Source organism: Aotus nancymaae, unplaced genomic scaffold, assembly GCF_030222135.1.
Source record: "Aotus nancymaae isolate 86718 unplaced genomic scaffold, 86718_ANA_hifiasm-v0.15.2.pri h1tg000028l, whole genome shotgun sequence".
NCBI classification, from domain to species: domain Eukaryota; kingdom Metazoa; phylum Chordata; class Mammalia; order Primates; family Aotidae; genus Aotus; species Aotus nancymaae.
The window spans coordinates 12554716-12578200 of NW_026988441.1; the positions used below are offsets into that span (position 1 = coordinate 12554716).

Here is a 23485-nt window from a genome sequence, read left to right on the forward strand (position 1 = left end):
CTGACTCTTCCTAACACTGTCTCTCTGGCTGCTGTGTTGAGAGGGTACTGGGTTGGGGGTGAGGAGAGGCCACAGGGAAGACCCCAGGCACGTGGTGGAGGCCGGGGAAAGCCATGGTGAGGGCACAGTTTGGGGCTTGGGGCGGGCAGGGCTGCGGGGCCCCGATGGCCGGTCCAGCCCTTGTGTGCCCGCCCAGGTTCCCCGTTCCGGGATGAGATCACACTGGCCATCCTGCAGCTTCAGGAGAACAACCGGCTGGAGATCCTGAAGCGCAAGTGGTGGGAGGGGGGCCGGTGCCCCAAGGAGGAGGACCATCGAGCTAAAGGTCAGCCCCCATGTGTGGTGTCCCCTTCCCACAATCCCAGCCCCCTTCCCACACAATCCCGACTCTGTGGCTCCCCACCTCCCTTCACCCCCCAGGTTTGGGCATGGAGAACATTGGTGGCATTTTTGTTGTGCTCATCTGTGGCCTCATCATTGCTGTCTTCGTGGCGGTCATGGAATTCATATGGTCCACACGGAGGTCAGCAGAGTCCGAGGAGGTGAGGAGGCTGGCGGCGGGGTGGGCAGGAACAGGGAGCCCCAAGGGCTGAGGTTCATGAAGATCGTGGCATTGGGAGCCATACCTGGAGGGCAGTGGGGATCATGAGAAGGGGGTGGAGGAATCCAGGAGGTGGGGAAGTAAGAGAGCTGACAGGGGGCCAGAGAATCAGCACATGAGGAAGAACAGGAGGGAAAGTGGGCACAGGAAGCGATGAGGATGCAGGGAGAGGAGGTGAGGGGCAGGATATGGGGAGCTACAGAGGCAGGAAAGCAAGAAAAAATAAGAGGAGAAATGGCCGGGCGCAGTGGCTCACGCCTGTAATCCCAGTAAGTACTTTGGGAAGCCAAGGCGGGTGGATCATCTGTGGTCAGGAGTTCAAGACCAGCCTAGCCAACATGGCAAAACCCTATCTCTACTAAAAATATAAAAATTAGCAAGGCATGGAGGTGCATGCCTGTAATCCCAGCTACTTGGGAGGCTGAGGTGGGAGGATCACTTGAACCTGGAAGGTGGAGGTTGTAGTGAGTCAGGATTGTGCCACTGCACTCCAGCCTTGGCGACAGAGGGAGACTCGATCTCAAAAAAAAAAAAAAAAAAGAGAGAAACAGGTGAGGAGACAGCAGTTGATGCAACTGGAAGAGGACACAGCCCTGGACTGGTCTCACACTGTATTCAGGAGGGCTGCTTCCGTGTCCCTGGGGGTCACCCAGCCACATCCCTGAGTTTCCAAACCCCATTCATGCTCTTGCACCCCTGGACTGCTGGTTCCCCACTTCCCCTGTCTCTGCCAGCCTCCAGCCCCTCCTCACATCTAGTGGCTGACCTTGCGTCTACTCCCCAGATCCCAGCTCTGCATCCGGCTGCCTGCCAGTGTTCTCCACTTGGCCCCAGGGCTCCTCAGAAGGAGCTGTCCATGCTGCTAGCAAGGGCGCCCTCCACCCCTGTCCAGGTTGCCTTCCCAAGGACATCCCACCAGCAAGTCTCTCCTTTCCTCCTGCAGCATCAGTTGTCTTCTCTTTATTGGATTCAGGCCACCAACATACAAATGTGCTGTCATTTCTCCAGTCTTAAAGGAACTCTCTCCTGACCTCACTTTTCCTCTCAGCCACTGCCCCCTTTCTCCTCTTCCCTTTACAGCCTTAGTGGAGGGGGTCTCCCTGATGCTTCCAGTTTCTTCTTTCCTCCCATTTCCTGTTGCCCCTCCTCCAGTCTGGCTTCTGTCCCCACCACTCCTCTGAAGCCACTCTTGTCACCAGCAACTTCCATACCTGAAATCCCCGGTCTCAGGCCTCATCTATATGAGGTAGCAGTGGGCTTTGGCATAGCCAGTCACTCTCAGTCTTCAAAGCCCTTCTCCCATCTTTCTGACCACTCCTTCCCAGGCTCCCTTACTGGGTTCCTCTTTCTCCCCAGCCTCTGTTTATTGTGGGGCTCCAGGGCTTGGTCCTTAGACTGCTTCTCTTCTCAGTCTTTCTTCACTCCTTCTGTGATCCCACAAGCCAAATGACTCTTAAGACCCCCTATGTGCTGGTGACTCTTGTGTTACTTCTTATCTATTGCTATCATAACAAATAACAGCTTTTAAAAGCCAGCTTCCATTGGTTCACAGTTTCTGTGGGTCCAGAGCCTGGGAGCAGCTTAGCTGAATGGTTCTGGCTGCTGTGGGTCTCTGGTGAGGTCATAGTCATGTTGTTCTCCAGACTGCTGTGGTCTGAAGGCTCAACAGGGGCTGGAGCGTTCCCTTCCAAGATGGCGCACTGTCTCAAATGTCCTGTGGGATTTTAGTTTATGGAGGTGATTGAGTGACAACATGGAGAGACCAATTCCATTGAAAGATGATTTTTGGCCAAGTGCACTATGGGAGGCTGAGTTAGGCAGATCGCTTGAGGCAAGGAGTTCACGACCAGCAACAAGGTAAAACGCTGTCTGTACTAAAAATACAAAAATTAGCCAGGCATGGTGGTACACACCTGTAGTCCCAGCTACTCGGGAGGCTGAGGCAGGAGAATCACTTGAAACCGGGAGGCAGAGGTTGTAGTAAACCAAGATTGTGCCACTGCCCTCCAGCCTGGGTAACAGAGTGAGACTGTCTCAAAAAGAAAAAAAAGAAAAGAAAAATAATTTTTATTCCTTAACATTTCCCAGGAGAAGGGGGCACAGGGGAAGCACTAGAAGCAGGGGCCAGCAGCCCGCAGCCTTTATTGGGGTTTCCTCGGGAAAGTCAAGGCAGGGCAGAGGAAATAGTTTACGATTGGCCAGTTTGAATAATGTCAGTGGACTCTGGGCTATGGGGCTGTCCCCAGTCATCTGGTACCTGACCCTGGGTTGATTTAGGGCAGGAAGAATATTGGTTTGGTATGTGAGAGTTAGGTAAAGAGAGAGGTTGGGGGTATAGACTCGGGATTGGTTGGTTTGCACATGAAAGGCAGCTGAGCCCTCTGCTATCTCTAAGTCTTGGCTAGTTCTGGGAGGGGTAGTCTCTCCTCAGCCTGCAAAATGTTTAAGGTGTCAATATATCCTAAGACACAAAATAAAAAAACACAATGAATACGCTCACATGGCAATTGGCAGGAGGCCTCAATTCCTCAAACAAGGACCTCTCCAAGGACTGCTTGAGTGTCCTCACACCATGGCAGCTGAGATCCCCCAGGGCGACTGATCAAAGAGAGCAAGGTGGAAGCCAGAATGTGCAGTGGCCAAGCCTTATTCTGTTGGTCACGTAGACCAGCTCTGATAGTTTCAGAAGGAATTACACAGGGGCATGGATGTGGGAGGTGGGGACTTGAAGGCTGCTTGCCTTAACCCACAAATGTGTGTCTCCCCTGAAGCCATGGTCTGAAACTTCAGCTCCACATTTGGTATCTCCACTTGGCTGTCTGATAGGTGTGCACGTGATGTGATGTGTCCAACATTGGTCTTCTGCCCACCCATGAGGCAGTTTAGTCCTTCCAGTTGCTCAGGCCAAAATACATGGAGTTTTCCTTCACTATTCCGTCTCTTCCATGCCCCATATCTGATCTCTTAGCAGATCCTATTGGCTCCACCTTCAGAATATGTCCAGAATCCAGCCCCTTCTCAGACTGCTCTGGTCCAGCCATCCCCATCTCCTGCCTGGGTTATTGTAGCCTCCTCCATGGGTCTCCTGCTCTTGCCCTTGGCCTCCCTACAATCTGTTCTCAACAGAGCTCCAGAGCGATCCCGTGAAAACACAGCAGTCCTCTACCTAAAGCTCTCCAATGACTCTCATCTGACTTCCATTCTGATTTTCAGAATGAAAGCCAACAATCCTTCCAGTGGCTTATGTGCCTTAGCAGAGCTGGCCGCCACTGCTCCTTTGACCTCATCTCCCCGTCTTCTTCCCTGTGCACACCCCCTTCCAGCCACACTGACCTGCTTGCAGTGCCTCAGACATGCCAAGCCGCTCCCACCTGGGCACTTCGGCCCTGCCCTGTTGTCTGTCCAGCACGCTGTCCTCCCAGGTCTCCACGTGGCTCACCCTGTCTTTATTTAAGTAAGGATCCTTCTCTCAGTGAGGTCTTCCTTGACTTCCTGTCTCAGAATTCATCCTCACTTCCCACCCATACTGCTTAGGCCTCTTCCCGATTTTATTTATCTCCAAAGCACTCATCACGCTTAACACACTACATACATGTGTTTATCTTCTGTATGCACATTTGAGCATAACCTCCACGACGGGTGGGACTTCTGTCTGTTTTGTTCGCTGCAGTATCCCCAGTGCCAAGAACAGTACCAGGCACACAGCAGGCGTCGGGTAAATATGCCTTGCAGTAATGAACGAATGAATGAGGGGCAGAGGATGGGAAATCAGTAAGAGGGAAGAAACTGGAGAAAATTTAGAGAGAGTGAAAACACCAGAGGAGCCTAAATGGAAGGTGAAGGGCAGATTCAGGAACAAATACAGAAAAGAATGGAGACATTGGAGATAAGTGGGGAGAGAGGAAGGGAGAGGTGGAAAGGGGAAGCAGAAAACACGGGGGAGATAAAGAGAAGAGAAGTGAGAAGGGAATCGAGGGCAGAAGGAAGAAGACTCGGGCAAGGAAAGGAGGAGGAGTGGGGTGTGGAGAGGGGCTGGGGGGGCTGGAGGCGGGAGGCGGACTGTGCCGGGACGGTGACCGCCCGCGCCGCCCCCAGGTGTCGGTGTGCCAGGAGATGCTGCAGGAGCTGCGCCACGCCGTGTCTTGCCGCAAGACGTCGCGTTCCCGCCGGCGCCGGCGCCCGGGCGGCCCGAGCCGGGCCCTGCTGTCGCTGCGCGCGGTCCGCGAGATGCGCCTCAGCAACGGCAAGCTCTACTCGGCCGGCGCGGGCGGGGATGCGGGCGGCGCGCACGGGGGCCCGCAGCGCCTCCTGGACGACCCGGGGCCCCCCAGCGGAGCCCGGCCTGCCGCCCCCACCCCCTGCACCCACGTGCGTGTCTGCCAGGAGTGCCGGCGCATCCAGGCGCTGCGGGCCTCGGGGGCCGGCGCGCCCCCGCGTGGCCTGGTCGCCCCTGCCGAGGCCACTAGCCCACCCCGGCCGCGGCCTGGCCCCGCTGGCCCCCGGGAGCTGGCGGAGCACGAGTGACCACGGGCGGGGCCCTGCAGGCGCCCAGACTAACCGCAGGGACTGGGCCCGCCCCAGGCCCCGGCCGTCCTGGCTCCTGCAGCGGGTGCGGGACGGGACTTGTGCACCGGCGTCCCAGACGCCGCGATTTTGCCTTGGGTTCCCCGTGAAGTCCGAGGCCCGGAGCCCGCCTGCGCCCCCCAGTGGACTCTCGAGAGGGTGTCGCGGGCGAGAAGGGCGCAGGAACCGAGGACTCCAGGGGCTGGGGACTTCTGGGACCGCTCCTGGAAGCGGAAAGCAGTCCGCGGGGAGGACCCCATCCTGGGACTGCTCAGGCTCCCCAAGACTTGACGCAGCCTCTCACGCTTCTGGAGGTGGGGAGGGCCTCTGGATAGATGGGTGTCCCCTGGTGCCCCTCCACTCTTCTCTTCCTCTCTTTTTTTGGGGGGAGAAACCTCAGAATTTCTATGAGACCCCCCCCAGGGAGGGGATCAGTTGGGCCCCCATCCCTCCCCTGCCACATCTCAGACCCTATTGGAATAAAAAAAAGAACAAAACCCCAGAACTGGGGATACCGGCTCTCATTTCCTGGGGGTGTGAGGGCATTGGAGGCTTGGGTCCCCGGGGCACCTGCCGAGAACCAGAGTGAGCCTCCATAGTCACTTCTATGCTCTCTCCACCCTCGGCCCTGCCCACAGCCTGCAGGCCAGCCCAGGTCCCAGCAGTTGGCCCCTCTCCGCTGACCTTCTCTCAGGACAGAGGGAGGCTGCGACAGAGACCCTGAGACAGATGGAGAGATGCAGGGATCTGGAGATGCGGAGACACCGGAAGCGGAGACACAGAAAGAAAGCAGATGGGGCTGGGGGAGGGGAGGGCCAGTGAGCTGTTGCGTGTGGCCGTGCTTGGGGTGGCAAGTGTGTGCCTGAGTGTGTGCCTGGGCCGGGGTGATTCAGTGATGTTATGATGGTGTGTGGGCGCAACCGCGAGGCCATCTTCAACTGTCTGTGATTGTGACCCCATGTTTCTGTTGAAAATATACCTCCCCAGCCCCAGGAGAAAGCGAGGAAGCCCAGTGGAGGGGGATGGGGAGTGGGAGGGCAGACAGGGGTGGGAGAGGCTGAAGGGCTGGTGGCGCAGGAGAAGGGTGGGTCCGCCTTCTGTCCCCGCCTTCCCTCGCCCCGCCGGAGGTTTCTGTGGAAACTGCAGCTGAGAAAGGACGAGTGAAGGTCACACAGCAAGAGGCAAAACGAGGCCGAGCAGAAAGGGAGAGATGGAGGGATGGCGAGAGACGGAAATGGGGAGAGACAACGAAGGGGGCATAGTGGGCGGGAGAAAGAGCTAGGGGGCACAGAGCAGGTGAGACTGGGACAGAGGCTGGGTGAGGTGAGAGAAGACTGAGGAAGGAGTAGAAGGCTGGGACCAGAGGTGAGGCGGGAGGGTAAGAGACACCCGGAATTGGGGTGAGAGACAGGAAACTATAAAAAACTAAATGGAGCCTGGAGGGGGCTAGAACGGAGGGGAAAGCCAGTCTGGGAGGGTCCCAGAGAGGGCGAGGCTGGGCCGTTCCTGGGCCGCGGCCCGGGTCTTGGGAGCTGTCCGTTCAGCACCCAGCTGGCCAGCCTGAGCCCAGCGCGCCCTACTTCCCTCCAGGGCCCGCCTGCCCTGAACGGTCCTGGCAGGCCCGCCACACCCCTGGAGGCCCCTACCCCAGGAGGCAGCTGTGCGGCACGCAGCGCTCCCCCGTCGCCACCCGGCCCCTTCTGCGTCTTAGACCCTGGCTGCCTGCGTGCCCTTCGGAGAAGTGTGGGGGCGAGCACCGTCCTCTCTGTTGTCCCGCATCTGTCTCCACATCTCTTTTACACACCCCAGTCAATGTCTCTGCCCTGGGGCCGGACTCTGTCTGTCGAGGTGAATGCAACACGATTGCAGACATTTTTGGTTTCTCCCCCTTCTCTGTCCCAATGCCTCGAGGCTGATCCCCTCTGGAGTCTCTCCCCATTTCTGAGTCCCCCATCCCCCACCAAGTTTCTGCTCAGTCTCCGCCCTGGCCTTTATCTCTGAGTCTCCCTGGTTTGCCAAACCTGTCTCTGCCTGGCTCTCCATGTCCCCGTGTCTCTGTCACCTTCACTGAGCTCTTCCGTTGCACTGTTTCTGTGTTCTCATCTCTGTGTCTGCCAATTCAGTCTGTCTGTATCTGCCCCTCTCTGGTTCTGGGCTGCCTGTTTCTCCTCCTGTGTCTCTCCTTCCGTCTCTCACACCTAGCTCCCTTATCAACCTTTATCCCTGTGACCTTCCCAGGTCTTCCCTCCTCGCCGCCCCCCCCACTTCTGCAGAACCTCGCTGGGAGCACGATGCACAGTCATCAGTCTCATCGGGCTCGTGCCTGAGGAGGGAGTGCATGAGGGGGGACGTGAGCTTGTGTCTGAGGTGGGATGGGAAGGGCTCAAGGCCTCCCCTGGCCCAGCTGGAGAGCAAGAGCAGACAGAGCCTAGAATCTCCTGGAATCCAGGCCTCCCCCACCTCTCCAGGCTTCTCCATCTCCCCAATCCCATTCTCCATGGTCCAGGCCCATGCCTCTAGGCCAAGGTGTCAAGAGAAGGAAGGGATGATATGCTGATAGCCTCTCCCTCCCCCAGGAAGGGGCAGAGTTGAGGAGGGGGCATCTGGGAGAGAGGCACCTGGGTTAAAAGATGTGGCTCCTCCCCCTTTCCCAGTCTCCATAGCAACAGCCCAGTCTGCAGGCCCAACCTGCTTTGCTGCAGAAGCAGCCTCCCTGTTACCATGGCAACAAAGGACAGCGGGAAAGATGGGGACGGGTCAGAGGACAGGATTGGGATGGGGCTCTGGGCGCTGGGCACTGGGGAAAGCCTCCATCCACTTCCTTGCCCTGTCTCTGTCCTCTCTGTGTGCTGTGACTCTGAATCTCTGTCTCTGTTTCTGTGCCTTTCTCTGGCCCAAAGCCTTTCACACATTTCCCTGCACCAGGTCCTCGACCTTCATCCATCCACCCTCATACACCACTCCCTGTCCCTTGCCTGTGTCCCTCACATCTCTTCTCCCATAGGTGGGGAGGATACACACATTCTGAGAAAGCTACAAGGTCAAATGCTCGCTCTCTTTCTCTCTGCCTTCCCTTTCTATCATCCCCAGGGAGAGTCTGTGGTGTTCCTCATAGAACAAAGTGGCATTGGAGGGGTGGAGAGGTCTCAACTTCTTGGGCTCCAGTGGGGTGGCTGATGGGGTGTTGTGTCGGTGGCAGGCCTGAGGTGTAGGTGCTGGCTGTGCATCTGTGTGTCATGGGTGAGGGCGTTGGGGTGTGTTTGGAGGTGCAACAAAGATGGCTGTGTAGTGCTGCAATAACATGATGTATGTGTGGGAGGTGTGTGGGTGTCACGTGACTTGTGTTTGAATTATTGTACTTTGTGTGTGTGCACCTTTTTGTCTGTCATTCACAGTTAGCATAGGCAATTTTGCACTGTGGGCCATTGCTCATGCCCAGACACACTGGGGAGCAATGTGTGTGATGATGAGTGTGACATTATGGGATCATGCAACTATGTCCACAAAGGCTGATGTTGTGTGTCTGGAGGCAGTGTGAGATCTGTGCCTGTGTGATGGCGCTCAGTGCACATGTGTGTTGGTTTACGGGTTGCATGGTGTGGGTTTCTATGTGAGATTTTGGGAGGTCAGGTGTGGTAGAGTGTGTGATGTGTGAATCTGTGATGTTCTAGAGTCCGTGTGAGTTTGCACAGCACTTTGTGGCTGTGATTGTGATTCTCTTGTGGTGTGATGGGTGTGTGTGTGTGCCATATATGTGTTTCATCCCTACATGTTTGAGACTCTGGGTTTGTGTGATGGGGTATTGTTGTGTGTGTGAGGGTACATGCTGGTGTGTGATGGAATGAAAGTGCGACCCTGTGGTGTGTGCATGTCCCCAGCATCTGGACTATCAGGTTGATGGTCCTGTGCAACTGTGACGCTGGGCATTTTCTGGGTCTCCTGGGGCTCTCCTCCACCGTGTTGTGTCTCCCGTGTACCTTGTGTGATTGTGTCTCATTGGATAGCTCAGGCGTAGTGGGGGCACCCACAATGAGGAAATCTCAGGGCTCCTCCCCCCAGCACCCCTCCTCAAATGCAGGGCCTTCCTAGCTCTCTTGTGTCCCCCTCCAATTTCCCCTCCTGCAGGGCCCTCTTCCTGAACATACCCCCCTCCACCGTCTTCAGGGGCCCTGGTGCCACACTGCAGCGATTCACCGAGCTTTCCTCCCATCCCGTGTCACTACTCCCCTCCCTCAGCGCACCCTTCTTGCTGATGGCACACCTTCACAATGAGGGGATTTCCGAGGTTCTCCTTCCCTGATCGCCCCTCCTTGGAGGCCCCACCCCATATTGAGGGGATCTCCAGGTCCCCTCTTGCGGGGGTCTCCGGGAATCCTCCCGACCCCGCAGCGCTCCTCCTTCGCGGCCGCGCGGCCACTTTGCAGAGCCCAGGGAAGAGGACAGCTGCAGTACCAGGGGCGGGGCCGCGGGCCGTCCGTCAGCGCGGCGGCGCCCCTGATTGGCCAGCTCCGCCCCCTCCCGCGGACGCGGGCATATGAGGAGGCGGAGGCGGCGGCCGCCGCAGCCTCTGTGAGGTGGGACCGACGGACGGACGGACGCGCACACCGACAGAGGCGCGGGCGCTGCAGAGGTCCCCAGCCCGAGCCCGCGCCTGAGCCCGCCCCGAGGCCCCCGACGCGCCCGCCCGGCCCTCTCCCCGCGCAGCCGCCAAGATGGGGGTAGGTGCTGGGCCGGCTGGGCGCCGCTTCTGTGTGACATTGTGGGGCCGGTGACATTGGGTGTGCGCGGGGGACGGGGGCTCCTGGACCCCCGCGCACCGGGCTAGGCCTGCCACACCCGGGGTGCCGGCTGACCTGGCCGATCCGTGTGCTCTTGGGGCTGCTGCGAATGTGTACACGGGGCCGCTGGGGGCGGCGGGGGGCCTGTGGCGCACGTTGGCATGGCTTTGTGTGCGGAGGTCCCCGGGGTCGAGGGCCAGCCCTCAGCATTTCCGCCTGACCTTGTGGTGTTGCATGTGCACGGTTGCATGTGTGTATGGGAGCTGCTGGCTCGGTCAGGCCCTGGCAGCGAGTGTGTGGCCCCCGTGGTGTCTGAAAGTCTGCCATCACGTCTGGGTGTGTCTGAGAGCTCCTGTTAGTGCGTCTGGGGTTATTGAAGTCCCCCCACCCCCTCCCCGGCTTCCCTGGCAGGGTGCGGATAGGTCCGGGCTATGGGATGGACATCAGATGACCTCTCTTTCTCCTTCCAGGCCTGGATGGGGGGGCTCCGCAGTGTGTGTGTGTGTGTGTGTGTGTGTGTGTGTGTGTGTGTACGCGGGCTCCACAGTGTCGCAGCCTGGGGCTGCAGTGTGTGTGTGTGCAGCCCCTACTGTAGGGGAGCAGGCATGGGAGGCTGGAAGGAGGAGAGGAACACGAGAGCCACGGTGGGGAGACTGAGCGCACGGCTGAGGGTGTGCGTGTGCAAATGTGTAGTGGGGAGCGTGCATGCCTGTCTGTGTCCTTGCCTCTGTGTCCGTGTGTCCTTGTCTGTCTGTGAGTCTCTCCAGCAGATGCCGCCTCCCTCCCTGGGTGACCACCTGACTATTGCTGCAGCCCTGGATTCCTCCCTGTGTGTCTGGGGCGGGGCTGGGCAGGGGGGAATCAAGGGAGGAGAGGGTGGGGTAGGAGGGGTAGGTGTGATGCAGAGGGCAGGAGAGGCCAGTGGAAGGGGAGTATGAGGGCTGGGGAGAAACATGGCAGATAAAGGCTGATGGGCCCAGGGATGGAGGTGGGGGATGGGGCTGCAGATCTGTGGGGTGGGGTGGGGTGGGGTGGGCCAGGGGGGCTGGGAAGGAGAATTGGGTCGGGGCAGGACTAGGGGAGAGAAGGGAGAAAGAGGTAGTCAGTGATGGCTGTCAGGTAAGTGGAATGGAGGAAGGGAAGCTGTGGATGGCCTGGGAGAGAAGACTGATGCTCAAAGCCCTAGAGAAGGAAGTGGGGGGGTGGGTCTTAGGAAATGGAGTGGGGAAGAGAGGTGAAATGAAGGCAGCTTAGACATGGGAGGGAAAGACAGAGACACATGGAAAGACAGAGAGAGATGCTCTGAAAAAGACACAAAAAGAGACATGGACATAGAGACAAAGAGACAGAGACAAGCAGAGAGACATGGCTGAGACACATAGAGGGACATTGAGAGAGAAAATGAGAAACCGAGGCTCAGAGGAAGAGACACAAGGACAGATATTTCCTATCCAGCAGCAATCACAGTCAGCCTGAGGGATGGGAAGAGGAGGCAGAGGGCAAAGGGGGAGGTCAAGGGAGGGATGCCCAGAGATGTGGGCCAGGTCCCCTGCGAGGGGGAGGGGAGGCTGGCCCAGGCGCAGAGGCTGTGGGAGCTGGCGCCAGATCAGGGAGAGGCGGACAGCTCGGAAAATGGCAAGGAGCTGCAGAGGCGGCCACAGCGAGACAGGCGTGGCCCCCACCCTCGGAGGTGCTCCTGCCCCGCAGTGCGCCCATCTGGGCCTCCTGCCTTGATTAGGAAAGCCTCAGCTCTGCACTCCAACAGATGGGAGCCCACCCTCAAGGGGGTTTGGTCATCGCAAGGGTGAGCAGAAACCAATGCCAGGGTAAGCCAGAAGTCCAGGCCCTCAGTCCTTCCTCCCTCAGACCAGGAGTCCAGGTCCCAGCCCCTCTTTCCTCAGACCAGGAGTCCAGGTCTAGCCCCTCCTCCCTCAGACTAGGAGTCCAGGCACAGCCCCTCCTCCCTCAGACCAGGAGTCCAGGCACAGCCCCTCCTCCCTCAGACCAGGAATTCAGGCACAGCCTCTCTTCCCTCAGACCAGGTGTCCAGCCTCAGCCCCTCCTCCCTCAGACCAGGAGTCCAGGCCCAGCTCCTCCTCCCTCAGACCAGGTGTCCAGCCCCATCCCCTCCTCCCTCAGACCAGGAGTCCAGGTACAGCCCCTCCTCCCTCAGACCAGGAGTCCAGGCCCCCAGACCCTCCTCCCGCAGACCCAGGAATCCAGGCCCCTGCCCCTCCTCCCTCAGACCCAGGGGTCCAAGTCCCCAGCCTCTCTCAGGATCAAAGAGTCCGGCTCTGCCCTTAGCTTCTATGGGCTGCCCCCCGCACCACAAGCATCAGCTCCCAACCTTTGGTAAGGTTTTCTGTGGGCAGCTGGGCAGCTGGTTTTCTCCCTCTCTTTCCGGAACCCCATCTCTGCCCTCTCCTGACCTCCTGCACAGGACTCAGCCCCACGCCTTTGTGGCTCCACATCTCTCCATCTCCCCATGTCTCTCTGTCCCTGGGTTTACCCCATTGAGCAAGGCTGAGACCACCCCTGGCTCTGCAGGGGAGTATGAAAGATGGTCTCCCCGTCCCCCAAGCCTCTGTGCCTCCACGTCTGAGACGCAGTGCTGCTGCAGGGCTGGCGCAGGGCCAAGTCTCCCTCCCACCCCCTGCACCCCTTTTTGAGGCTCCCAGATCTCCAGGCTGCTGCCCCTCCCTGCACACCCCACCCTCCGACTCAGCCTCTGGGTCTGGGGGCAGACAGCAGGCAGCTCAGGCCCTCTACAAGGTCACGAGGAGATTAGTGCTGAGCCGCACTGAGCCTCGGATCCCAGCTTGGCCCTGGGCCTGCAGGGCCTGTCAGCGGCCCTGGCGGCACCCAGCCTCGCCCCACCCCTCCCAGTGTTGGAGGGCAGGCTCCAACACTGCCCTCCCTATCGCCCAGGCTCCCAAACTGGGACTTTAGGCACTCATACCACGTGCAGTTCAATCTGGGACTGGGCTTCTGCCTCTTGTTCTCCTGCTCTGTCCTCCAGGGACCTGGCCAGGCCCACCCTCTGTTAAGCACGCTCCATGGCCCCACACATGGAAGATCCCAGAGAGAGAGAGACAGAGAAGGTCTCAGAGGGAGACAGTGAGAGAGACAGAGACAGAGGGACATAGACAGAGATAGAGAAGCAGATCCCAGAGACAGAGATAGATCTGAGAGAGACAGAAATAGAGAATAAGATCCCAGAGAGAAAGTTCGAGAAAGAGGCAGAGATACGGAGGAAGATCCCAGAGAGAGACAGAGAGAGAGGAAGGTCCTACAGAAAGAGACAGATATATTCATGTGTACATTCATATATATATACATATACATATATATACAGAGAGAGGAAGTTCCCACAGAGAGACAGGAAGAGAGAGGAAGGTCCTACAAAAAGAGACAGAAATATATATATATATATATATATATATAGAGAGAGAGAGAGAGAGAGAGAGAGAGAGAGAGAAATAGACAGGAAGAGAGAGAGAGAGGAACAGCCCAGAGAGAGACAGTGAAAGAGAGAGGAAGGTCCTACAGAAAGAGATAGACAGATATATACATATCTATATCTATATCTGTATATCTATATCTATATCTGTATCTATATATGGGGGGGAGGAGAAGGCCCCAGAGAAGAGAGACATTAGGAGTGAGGTATTGAGGAAACCCCAGAGAGAGACAGTGGAAGAAAGAGACAGATAGGGAGGAAAACTCCAGGATGAGACAGTGAGAGAAAGAGAATGAGAGGAAGGAGGGGATGGAAGATTTGAGAGACAGAAAGGAAAATTCCAAAGAGAGACAGAGGAAGAGAGACAGAGACAGACATGAAAAAGAGAGCTTAGTGATAGTGAGAAAGAGATTCAGAGATAGAGAGGAGATCCCAGAGAGAGACAGTCGGAGAAAGAGGTAGGCAGATCCCAGATAGAGACAGGGGGCGGGGGGAGGGTGCGGGGAGAGAGAGGTTGAAACAGGAATAGAGACAGCAGGGAGAGATGTGAGCACCCCAGGGAAGGAGACAGCTTGAGAGATGAAGATGGAGACACAATGACAGAGAGAGACAGACCAAAAGATGGAAAAAGAGACAGAAAGTACTGATCCTTGAGACGCCAACTCAGAGGGAAGTAAGAACCCAGAGAGACAGAAACTCCCCAGACTTGGGGAGAGGCGGCCAAGGGACGGAGGCAGACATCATGCAAGGCAGAGAGACAGAAAGAAGTAGGGATCAGAGAGAGACAAAATCATAGAAAGACACATGCAGAGAGACCCAGAGACGGGGATCAGGATAGAGAATGACAGAGACAACATAGAGAGATCAGAGCGATGGAGAGAGAGCTAATAAGGGAGAGAAAGAGCCTTGCAGAGACAGAGATACAGAGATGGAGAGACAGACAGGAGAGAGATGCAGAGAGACACAGATGGAGACACAGACAGGAGAGAGACTCAGAGAGACACAGACAGGAGAGAGACACAGAGAGACACAGATGGAGAGACAGACAGGAGAGAGACTCAGAGAGACACAGATGGAGACACAGACAGGAGAGAGACGCAGAGAGACACAGATGGAGAGACAGACAGGAGAGAGACGCAGAGAGACACAGATGGAGAGCAGACAGGAGAGAGACGCAGAGAGACACAGATGGAGACACAGACAGGAGAGAGACGCAGAGAGACACAGATGGAGAGACAGACAGGAGAGAGACGCAGAGAGACACAGATGGAGAGACAGACAGGAGAGAGACTCAGAGAGACACAGATGGAGACACAGACAGGAGAGAGACGCAGAGAGACACAGATGGAGAGACAGACAGGAGAGAGACTCAGAGAGCCACAGATGGAGACACAGACAGGAGAGAGACGCAGAGAGACACAGATGGAGAGACAGACAGGAGAGAGATGCAGAGAGACACAGATGGAGACACAGACAGGAGAGAGACGCAGAGAGCCACAGATGGAGACACAGACAGGAGAGAGACGCAGAGAGACACAGATGGAGAGACAGACAGGAGAGAGACGCAGAGAGACACAGATGGAGAGACAGACAGGAGAGAGACGCAGAGAGACATAGATGGAGACACAGACAGGAGAGAGACGCAGAGAGACACAGATGGAGAGACAGACAGGAGAGAGACGCAGAGAGCCACAGATGGAGAGACAGACAGGAGAGTGACTCAGAGAGACACAGATGGAGACACAGACAGGAGAGAGACTCAGAGAGACACAGATGGAGACACAGACAGGAGAGAGACGCAGACACAGATGGAGAGACAGACAGGAGAGAGACACAGAGAGATAGAAATGGAGACACAGACAGGAGAGAGACGCAGACACAGATGGAGAGACAGACAGGAGAGAGACTCAGAGAGCCACAGATGGAGACACAGACAGGAGAGAGACTCAGAGAGCCACAGATGGAGACACAGACAGGAGAGAGACGCAGAGAGACACAGATGGAGAGACAGACAGGAGAGAGACGCAGAGAGACACAGATGGAGACACAGACAGGAGAGAGACGCAGAGAGCCACAGATGGAGACACAGACAGGAGAGAGACTCAGAGAGCCACAGATGGAGACACAGACAGGAGAGAGACGCAGAGAGACAGATGGAGACAGACAGGAGAGAGACGCAGAGAGACACAGATGGAGACACAGACAGGAGAGAGGCGCAGAGAGACACAGATGGAGACACAGACAGGAGAGAGGCGCAGAGATACAGATGGAGACACAGACAGGAGAGAGACGCAGAGAGACACAGATGGAGACGCAGACAGGAGAGAGACACAGAGAGACACAGATGGAGACACAGACAGGAGAGAGACGCAGAGAGACACAGATGGAGAGACAGACAGGAGAGAGACGCAGAGAGACACAGATGGAGAGACAGACAGGAGAGAGACGCAGAGAGACACAGATGGAGACACAGACAGGAGAGAGACGCAGAGAGCCACAGATGGAGACACAGACAGGAGAGAGGCGCAGAGAGACACAGATGGAGAGACAGACAGGAGAGAGACTCAGAGAGACACAGATGGAGACACAGACAGGAGAGAGGCGCAGAGAGACACAGATGGAGAGACAGACAGGAGAGAGACGCAGAGAGACACAGATGGAGACACAGACAGGAGAGAGACGCAGAGAGACACAGATGGAGAGACAGACAGGAGAGAGACGCAGAGAGACACAGATGGAGACACAGACAGGAGAGAGGCGCAGAGAGCCACAGATGGAGACACAGACAGGAGAGAGGCGCAGAGAGCCACAGATGGAGAGACAGACAGGAGAGAGGCACAGAGAGACACAGATGGAGAGACAGACAGGAGAGAGGCGCAGAGAGACACAGATGGAGACACAGACAGGAGAGAGACGCAGAGAGACACAGATGGAGACACAGACAGGAGAGAGACGCAGAGAGCCACAGATGGAGAGACAGACAGGAGAGAGACGCAGAGAGACACAGATGGAGAGACAGACAGGAGAGAGATGCAGAGAGACACAGATGGAGACACAGCAAAAGACAGATGCGTAGGAAGGCTGTGCAGGGCCAGGAAGAGGGAAGAAGAGACAGAAGCACAGAGTTAAAAAGCCACATAGAGGCCGGACGCAGTGGCTCACGCCTGTAATCCCAACATTTTGGGAGGCTAAAGCAGGAGGATCGCTTGAGTCTAGGAGTTAAGAGATAAGCCTGGGCAACACAGTGAGACCCCATCCTAGAAAAAAAAAAACTAAAAAATTAGCCAGGCATGGTGGCACACACCTGTGGTCCCAGCTACGAGGGAGGCTGAGGCAGGAGGATCAACTGAGCTTGGGAGGTCGAGGCTGCAGTGAACTGTGATCGCTGCACTCCAGCCTGGGCAACAGAGCGAGACACTGTTTCAAAAAACAAAAACAAGTCACATAGAACACAGAACACAGAAGGGGAGAGAGCCACAAAGATGGGCACAGAAACAGAGACAGAAACACAGGCAGAAGTCAGTCAGGGACCTGCAGGGACAGAGACTCAGAGATACCTGGAACCAGAGACAGGGAAGCCAATCGGAGCAGACGAGACTCACAAGGCCTGAAGTCACCAAGAGGCGCCGGGAGAGACAGGGAGATCCTGAGAGACAGACAAACCCCCACCCAGAGATTCAGGGGCATAGGCCAGGAGGACAGCCGGTGCACGGAGGGCCGGTGTCCCCCTGGAACCCCTTCTCGCCCGCAGTCTGGTGGCTCTGACAGCTATCGTATCGCCACCTCGCAGGACAAGAAAGATGACAAGGGCTCGCCCAAGAAGAATAAGGGCAAGGAGCGCCGGGACCTGGATGACCTCAAGAAGGAGGTGGCTATGGTAAGCCTCGCCCTCTGCCCGCACACTCTCCGGAGAGCCCCGCCAGTTCCTGGCTGGCCTAGGCACTCACCATCTCCCCCAAATTCCTGTTCCTCAGACAGAGCATAAGATGTCAGTGGAAGAGGTCTGCCGGAAATACAACACAGACTGTGTGCAGGTGCGGCCAGGCTGCAGACTGGGAGCCTGGGAACTAGGGAGGAGGGGCTGGGGACTGGGACCCCTGTGTCTGAGAGAGGAGGGGCTGGGACCTGGACCCCTGGGTCTGAGGGAGGAGAGGCTGAGGCCTAGACCCCTGGGTCTGAGGGAGGAGGGGCTGGGGGCCTGGACTCCTGGGTCTGAGGAGGAGGGGCTGGGGCTGGTGTCTGAAGTTCTGGGGATGTGGTGAAGGCATGGGTGCCAGGGTTGCCCAGGGAAGGTTCTGTGTGAGTCCTCTGTCTGTACCCCAGGGTTTGACCCACAGCAAAGCGCAGGAGATCCTGGCCCGGGACGGGCCTAATGCGCTCACGCCGCCGCCTACCACCCCAGAGTGGGTCAAGTTTTGCCGCCAGCTCTTCGGGGGCTTCTCCATCCTGCTGTGGATCGGGGCCATCCTCTGCTTCCTGGCCTATGGTATCCAGGCGGGCACCGAGGACGACCCCTCTGGTGACAACGTGAGTGCCTGGACCCTGCCCTGTGCACGGCCCCACACATTGATTTCCAGACACCACCCCCACCTCCTCCCATCCCTCCAGCCTCTTCACAGCCACTCTTCTTTCTCCCATCTAACTCACACTCACCCAGCAAGAGAACCAGATCGAATACAAGGCAAACTGAGGCTCAGAAAAGCCAGGGAACTTGTCCACAGCCCCACAGCAGGACGTGTGAACTGGGGCTCTGTCCCAAGGCTGTGTGACCTCAGCGGCCTTGAGAACAGACACCAGGGGGTGATCGCGGCTTGACAGATACCCAGAGTGAGTGTCACACAGAGACCCAGGCATGCCCTGCGGCTGAGACGTCAGGGCCTGTCCCCACAACACAGGGACACATTTGAGATGCAGCTTCAGATCCCATGTGCGTCACACAGACCCACACACTGGCCACACACAGATCTCACCTGCGTAGGTGTGCGTGCACACACACACATGCACGTGGAGGGTCAACGCGGACAGCCACACCAGGATGTGGATTCAAACACTGCCACCTTGGGCACGGTGGCTCACGCCTGTAATCCCAGCACTTTGGGAGGCTGAGGCGGGTGGATCACAAGGTCAGGAAATTGAGACCATCCCGACCAACATGGCGAAACCCCATCTCTACTAAAATACAAAAAACTAGCCGGGCGTGGTGGCACACGCCTAGCTACTTGGGAGGCTGAGGCATGGGAATCACTTGAACCTGGGAGGCAGAATATTGCAGTGAGCTGAGATCGCACCACTGCACTCCAGCCAGGTGACAGAGAGAGACTGAGTCTCAAAAACAAAACAAAACAAAACAAAACATGACCACCTAATTCAGAAACACAGACACACACTCAGACATACACAGACAGAGGAACTCACGTACACACTGACACACATACACAAAGAGCAATACAGGCATAACCTGGTGACAGACAGACATGAGAGTCAGGCACAGACAGTGTCCTCAGATATTCAAACCTAAACAGGCAGAGAGCCCGAAGTCTCAGACTTCAGCTCACAGAGAGGCAGAGCTGGAGACACAGAGACAGAGATCCACACACAGAGAACCAAACAAGCAGCCGCCTTGCAGATGGAAAGTCAGGCAGGCCCCAGTCAGACAGACACGTGGACAGACAGCTGCGTACCCAGACTCTTCAACACATGCAGGAGGACAGACACAAAATAGACGGACAAATCAGGCGTGGTGGCTCACGCCTGCATGCCAGCACCTTGGGAGGCCAAGGCAGGAGGGTTACTTGAGGCCAGGAGTTCCCAAAGCCTGAGTAACATACTCAGACAGACCCAGTCTCTAAAAAAATACCAAAAAATAGCCAGGCCTGGTGGTGCACACCTGTAGTCTGAGCTACTCCAGAGGCTAAGGTGGGAGGATTGCTTGAACTTGGGAGGTTGAGGCTGCAGTAAGCTGAGATTGTGCACTATACTCTAGCCTGGGCAGCATAGTGAGACCCTGTCTCAAAAAAAAAAAAATCAACAGACCCTTAGATTCAGACACACCCATTACAGAAAGAGGGACTCGGCCGGGCGCAGTGGCTCATGCCTGTAATCTCAGCACTTTGGGAGGCTGAGGTGGGTGGATTACCTGGGGTTGGGAGTTTAAGACCAGCCTGACCAACATGGTGAAACCCTGTGTCTAGTAAAAATACAAAATTAGCTGGGCATGGTGGCGCATGCCTGTAATCCCAGCTACTTGGGAGGCTGAGGCAGGAGAATCGCTTGAACCTGGGAGGCAGAGGTTGCAGTGAGCTGAGATCAGGCCATTGAACTCCAGCGTGGGCAACAAGAGCGAAACTCCATCTCAAAAAGAAAAAGAGAAAGAAAGAAAGAGAGAGAGAGGGAGGAAGGGAAGGAAGAGAAGGAAGGAAGAAAGGGGGACTCAAGATGGGAGAGACTCAGACACACAGACTCTCATAACCAACCTAGGGTCAGGAACACAAATACAGACCCCCATTGACACAAAGCTCCCTTCCCAGACTACAGGCGGGCAGGGACTGGTGGGGAGGGCCTTGGGTGGCCCCTGATCAGTGTCCCCCATCTTCCCACAGCTGTACCTGGGCATTGTGCTGGCAGCCGTGGTGATCATCACCGGCTGCTTCTCCTACTACCAGGAGGCCAAGAGCTCCAAGATCATGGAGTCCTTCAAGAACATGGTGCCCCAGGTGAGGGGTGCCCAGCAACGGGCCAGACAGGGCTGTATGGATGGGCTGGGGGCCGGGTCCGATGACCCCCAGGCTGAGGGAGTCTGGGAGGTGACACTGCTCCATCCCATCTCAGCAAGCCCTGGTGATCCGGGAAGGTGAGAAGATGCAGGTGAACGCTGAGGAGGTGGTGGTCGGGGACCTGGTGGAGATCAAGGGTGGAGACCGAGTGCCCGCTGACCTACGGATCATCTCAGCCCACGGCTGCAAGGTGGGCCTGGGCCTGGGGCCTGGGGCCTGGCTCTACCCTCCCTCATGCTGCCCAGGAGTCCAGGCCCAGCCTCTCCTCCCTCAGACTCAGGAGTCCAGGCCCCCAGCCCCTCCTCCCTCAGACCCAGGAGTCCAGGCCCCCAGCCCCTCCTCCCTCAGACCCAGGAGTCCAGGCCCCCAGCCCCTCCTCCCTCAGACCCAGGAGTTTAGACCCTAGGCCCTTCCTCCCTCAGACCCAGGAGTTTAGACCCCAGGCCCTTCCTCCCTCAGACCCAGGAGTCCAGGCCCCCAGCCCCTCCTTCCTCAGACCCAGGAGTCCAGGCCCCCAGCCCCTCCTCCCTCAGACCCAGGAGTTTAGACCCCAGGCCCTTCCTCCCTCAGACCCAGGAGTCCAGGCCCCCAGCCCCTCCTCCCTCAAACCCAAGAGTTTAGACCTGGGTCCCCTCCTCACCCAGCAGTCAGAAGTCCAGGCCCCACCCTCACCCTTCAAGATCCTTAAGGACCGTAGACCTTGGCCAGCAGCCCTATGTCCTCCCCACCTTCAAGATCCCAGCCCCTGCCCTCCCACACACTATGTGCCCACTGGGCACCCAGGCTTCTAGCTGTGATCTCCAGGCACATGGGCTTCAGCCCCATGCCCCCTGTGCAAATGCCCTCCTGTCCCAGGCCCTAGACTGAGCCCTGTCTCTGCTGCGCTTGCCTCTAGGTGGACAACTCCTCCTTGACTGGCGAATCGGAGCCCCAGACCCGCTCTCCCGACTGCACGCACGACAACCCCTTGGAGACTCGGAACATCACCTTCTTTTCCACCAATTGTGTGGAAGGTGAGGCGGGTGCAAAGAAGAAACGCAGCTGGGGCAGACAGAGGGACGTGTCTCAGGGGGTCAGGGCCTTCTAACCTCCCTGAGCCACCCTCCTCAGCCTAACCCCTTTGGTCTGCAGGCACAGCTCGGGGCGTGGTGGTGGCCACGGGCGACCGCACCGTCATGGGCCGCATCGCCACCCTGGCATCAGGGCTGGAGGTGGGCAAGACGCCCATCGCCATCGAGATTGAGCACTTCATCCAGCTCATCACCGGCGTGGCTGTCTTCCTGGGCGTCTCCTTCTTCATCCTGTCCCTCATTCTCGGGTACACCTGGCTGGAGGCTGTCATCTTCCTCATCGGCATCATTGTGGCCAATGTTCCAGAAGGTCTGCTGGCCACTGTCACGGTAAGGCCAGGCTCCTGGGTCTGGGCAGGGAGGGGCCAGGGGCCTGGGCTCTTGGGTCTGAGGGAGGAGGGGCTGAGGGCCTGGACTGCTGAGTCTGGTGGAGGAGGGGCTGGGGACCTGGGCACCTGAGTCTGAGGGAGGAGGGGCTGAGGGCCTGGACTGCTGAGTCTGATGGAGGAGAGGCTGGGGGCCTGGGCTCCTGAGTTTGAGGGAGGAGGGGCTGGGGTCCTAGATCACAGTGTTTTTGTGAAAGACAACTTGGGCACTGAGGACTGAACCTCCTAGATCCTGAGTGAGAAGGGGCCTGACTCAGATGGCCTCATTAACAAAGCAAACAATCGCCGGGCGCGGTAGCTCACGCCTGTAATCCCAGCACTTTAGGAGGCTGAGGCGGGTGGATCACGAGGTCAAGAGATCGAGATCATCCTGGTCAACATGGTGAAACCCCGTCTCTACTAAAAATACAAAAAATTAGCTGGGCATGGTGGCGCGTACCTGTAATCCCAGCTACTCAGGAGGCTGAGGCAGGAGAATTGCCTGAACCCAGGAGGCGGAGGTTGCGGTGAGCCGAGATCACACCATTGCACTCCAGCCTGGGTAACAAGAGCGGAACTCCGTCTAAAAAAAAAAAAAAAAGCAAACAATCAAAGAAGAAACAAACAAACATGTTGAGAAACCCTGGTGAGTCATAAAGAGCCAGCAATCCTATTGCTTGTTAAGTTCACTCACAAAGTGAAGAACGGCTCGCTTATGATGAAAAGTCTGAAGAATACATCAAGTTAAAAAACATAAACGAGGCCAGGCACAGTGGCTCACGCTTGTAATCCCAGCGCTTTGGGAGGCCAAGGCGGGAGGATCACCTGAGGTCAGGAGTTTAAGACCAGCCTGGCCAACATAGTGAAATCCTGTCTCTACTGAAAATACAAAATTAGCAAGGCGTGGTGGCACATGCCTGTAATCCCAGCTACTCGGGAGCCTGAGGCAAGAGAATCACTTGAACCTGGGAGGCGGAGGTTGCAGTGAGCCAAGATGACGCCATTGCACTCCAGCCTGGCCAATGTGAGGGAAACTCTTGCTCAAAAAATAAATAGGTCAGGCTCGGAGGCTCATGCCTGTAATCCCAGCACTTTGGGAGGCTGAGATGCACGGATCTCCTGAGGTCGGGAGTTCAAGACCAGCCTGACCAACATGGTGAAACCCCGTCTCAAAAAAAAAAAAACAAAAAAAAAGGAAAAATAAATTTAAAAAAATAAAATGAATGAATAAAATAAGTAATAGGCCTGGCACAGTGGCTCACGCCTGTAATCCCAACAGTCTGGGAGGCTGATGCAGGAGGACTGATTGAGGTCAGGAGTTTCAGACCAGTCTGGACAACATAGTGAGACCACCATCTCTACAAAAAAATTTAAAGACTGGCTCACGCCTGTAGTCCCAGCACTTTGGGAAGCCTAGGCGGGTGGATCACCTGAGGTCAGGAGTTCGAGACCAGCTTGGCCAACATGGTGAAAACCCTGTCTCTACTAATAATACAAAAATTAGCCAGGTGTGGTGGTGAGCACCTGTAATCCGAGCTACTCGGGAGGCTGAGGCGGGAGAATAACTTGAACCTGGGAGGCGGAGGTTGCAGTGAGCCAAGATCGCACCACTGCACTCCAGCCTGGGTGACAAGAGCATGAGACTCCGTCTAAAAAAAAAATTAAAAATTAGCCGGCATGGTGGTATGTGCCTGTAACCCAACTACTTGGGAGTCTGGCCTGAGAGGTTGAGGCAGCACCACTGCGCCCCAGCCTGTGTGACAGAGGGACACTCCATCTCAAGAAAATAGTAATAATAATAAAAAATAATACCTTTTTTAAAGTTTTCCTCTGGCTGCTTTGCTGCCAGCTTCATCCCAGAAGTCCATTCTCTGC

At 56.8% G+C, this 23485-nt stretch overlaps 2 protein-coding genes across 9 annotated transcripts in view; both read left to right on the plus strand.

The window, feature by feature from the left end:
- The window catches only part of GRIK5 (glutamate ionotropic receptor kainate type subunit 5), an 81270-nt gene extending 75109 nt beyond the window's left edge, over positions 1-6161 (plus strand). For 3 of the 5 annotated variants that reach the window (XM_021670400.2, XM_021670402.2, XM_021670401.2), the window contains 3 exons: positions 197-325; positions 421-542; positions 4697-5125. In XM_021670400.2, the coding sequence (XP_021526075.1) occupies positions 197-325; positions 421-542; positions 4697-5125 (680 nt within the window). The other 2 variants (XM_012461501.3, XM_021670399.2) reach the window with 2 other exon arrangements.
- A 3565-nt stretch (positions 6162-9726) lies between these two features.
- Positions 9727-23485, plus strand: part of ATP1A3 (ATPase Na+/K+ transporting subunit alpha 3) — a 32334-nt gene continuing 18575 nt past the window's right edge. The window contains exons 1-8 of one of the 4 annotated variants that reach the window (XM_064381232.1): positions 9727-9882; positions 17193-17279; positions 17377-17436; positions 17726-17929; positions 20002-20115; positions 20231-20365; positions 21071-21188; positions 21307-21575. In XM_064381232.1, the coding sequence (XP_064237302.1) occupies positions 9877-9882; positions 17193-17279; positions 17377-17436; positions 17726-17929; positions 20002-20115; positions 20231-20365; positions 21071-21188; positions 21307-21575 (993 nt within the window). In that variant the 5' untranslated portion in view covers positions 9727-9876. Of the gene's footprint in view, positions 9883-10752; positions 10772-10909; positions 10931-11049; positions 11062-17192; positions 17280-17376; positions 17437-17725; positions 17930-20001; positions 20116-20230; positions 20366-21070; positions 21189-21306; positions 21576-23485 lie in introns of those variants that run through there. The other 3 variants (XM_064381233.1, XM_064381231.1, XM_064381234.1) reach the window with 3 other exon arrangements.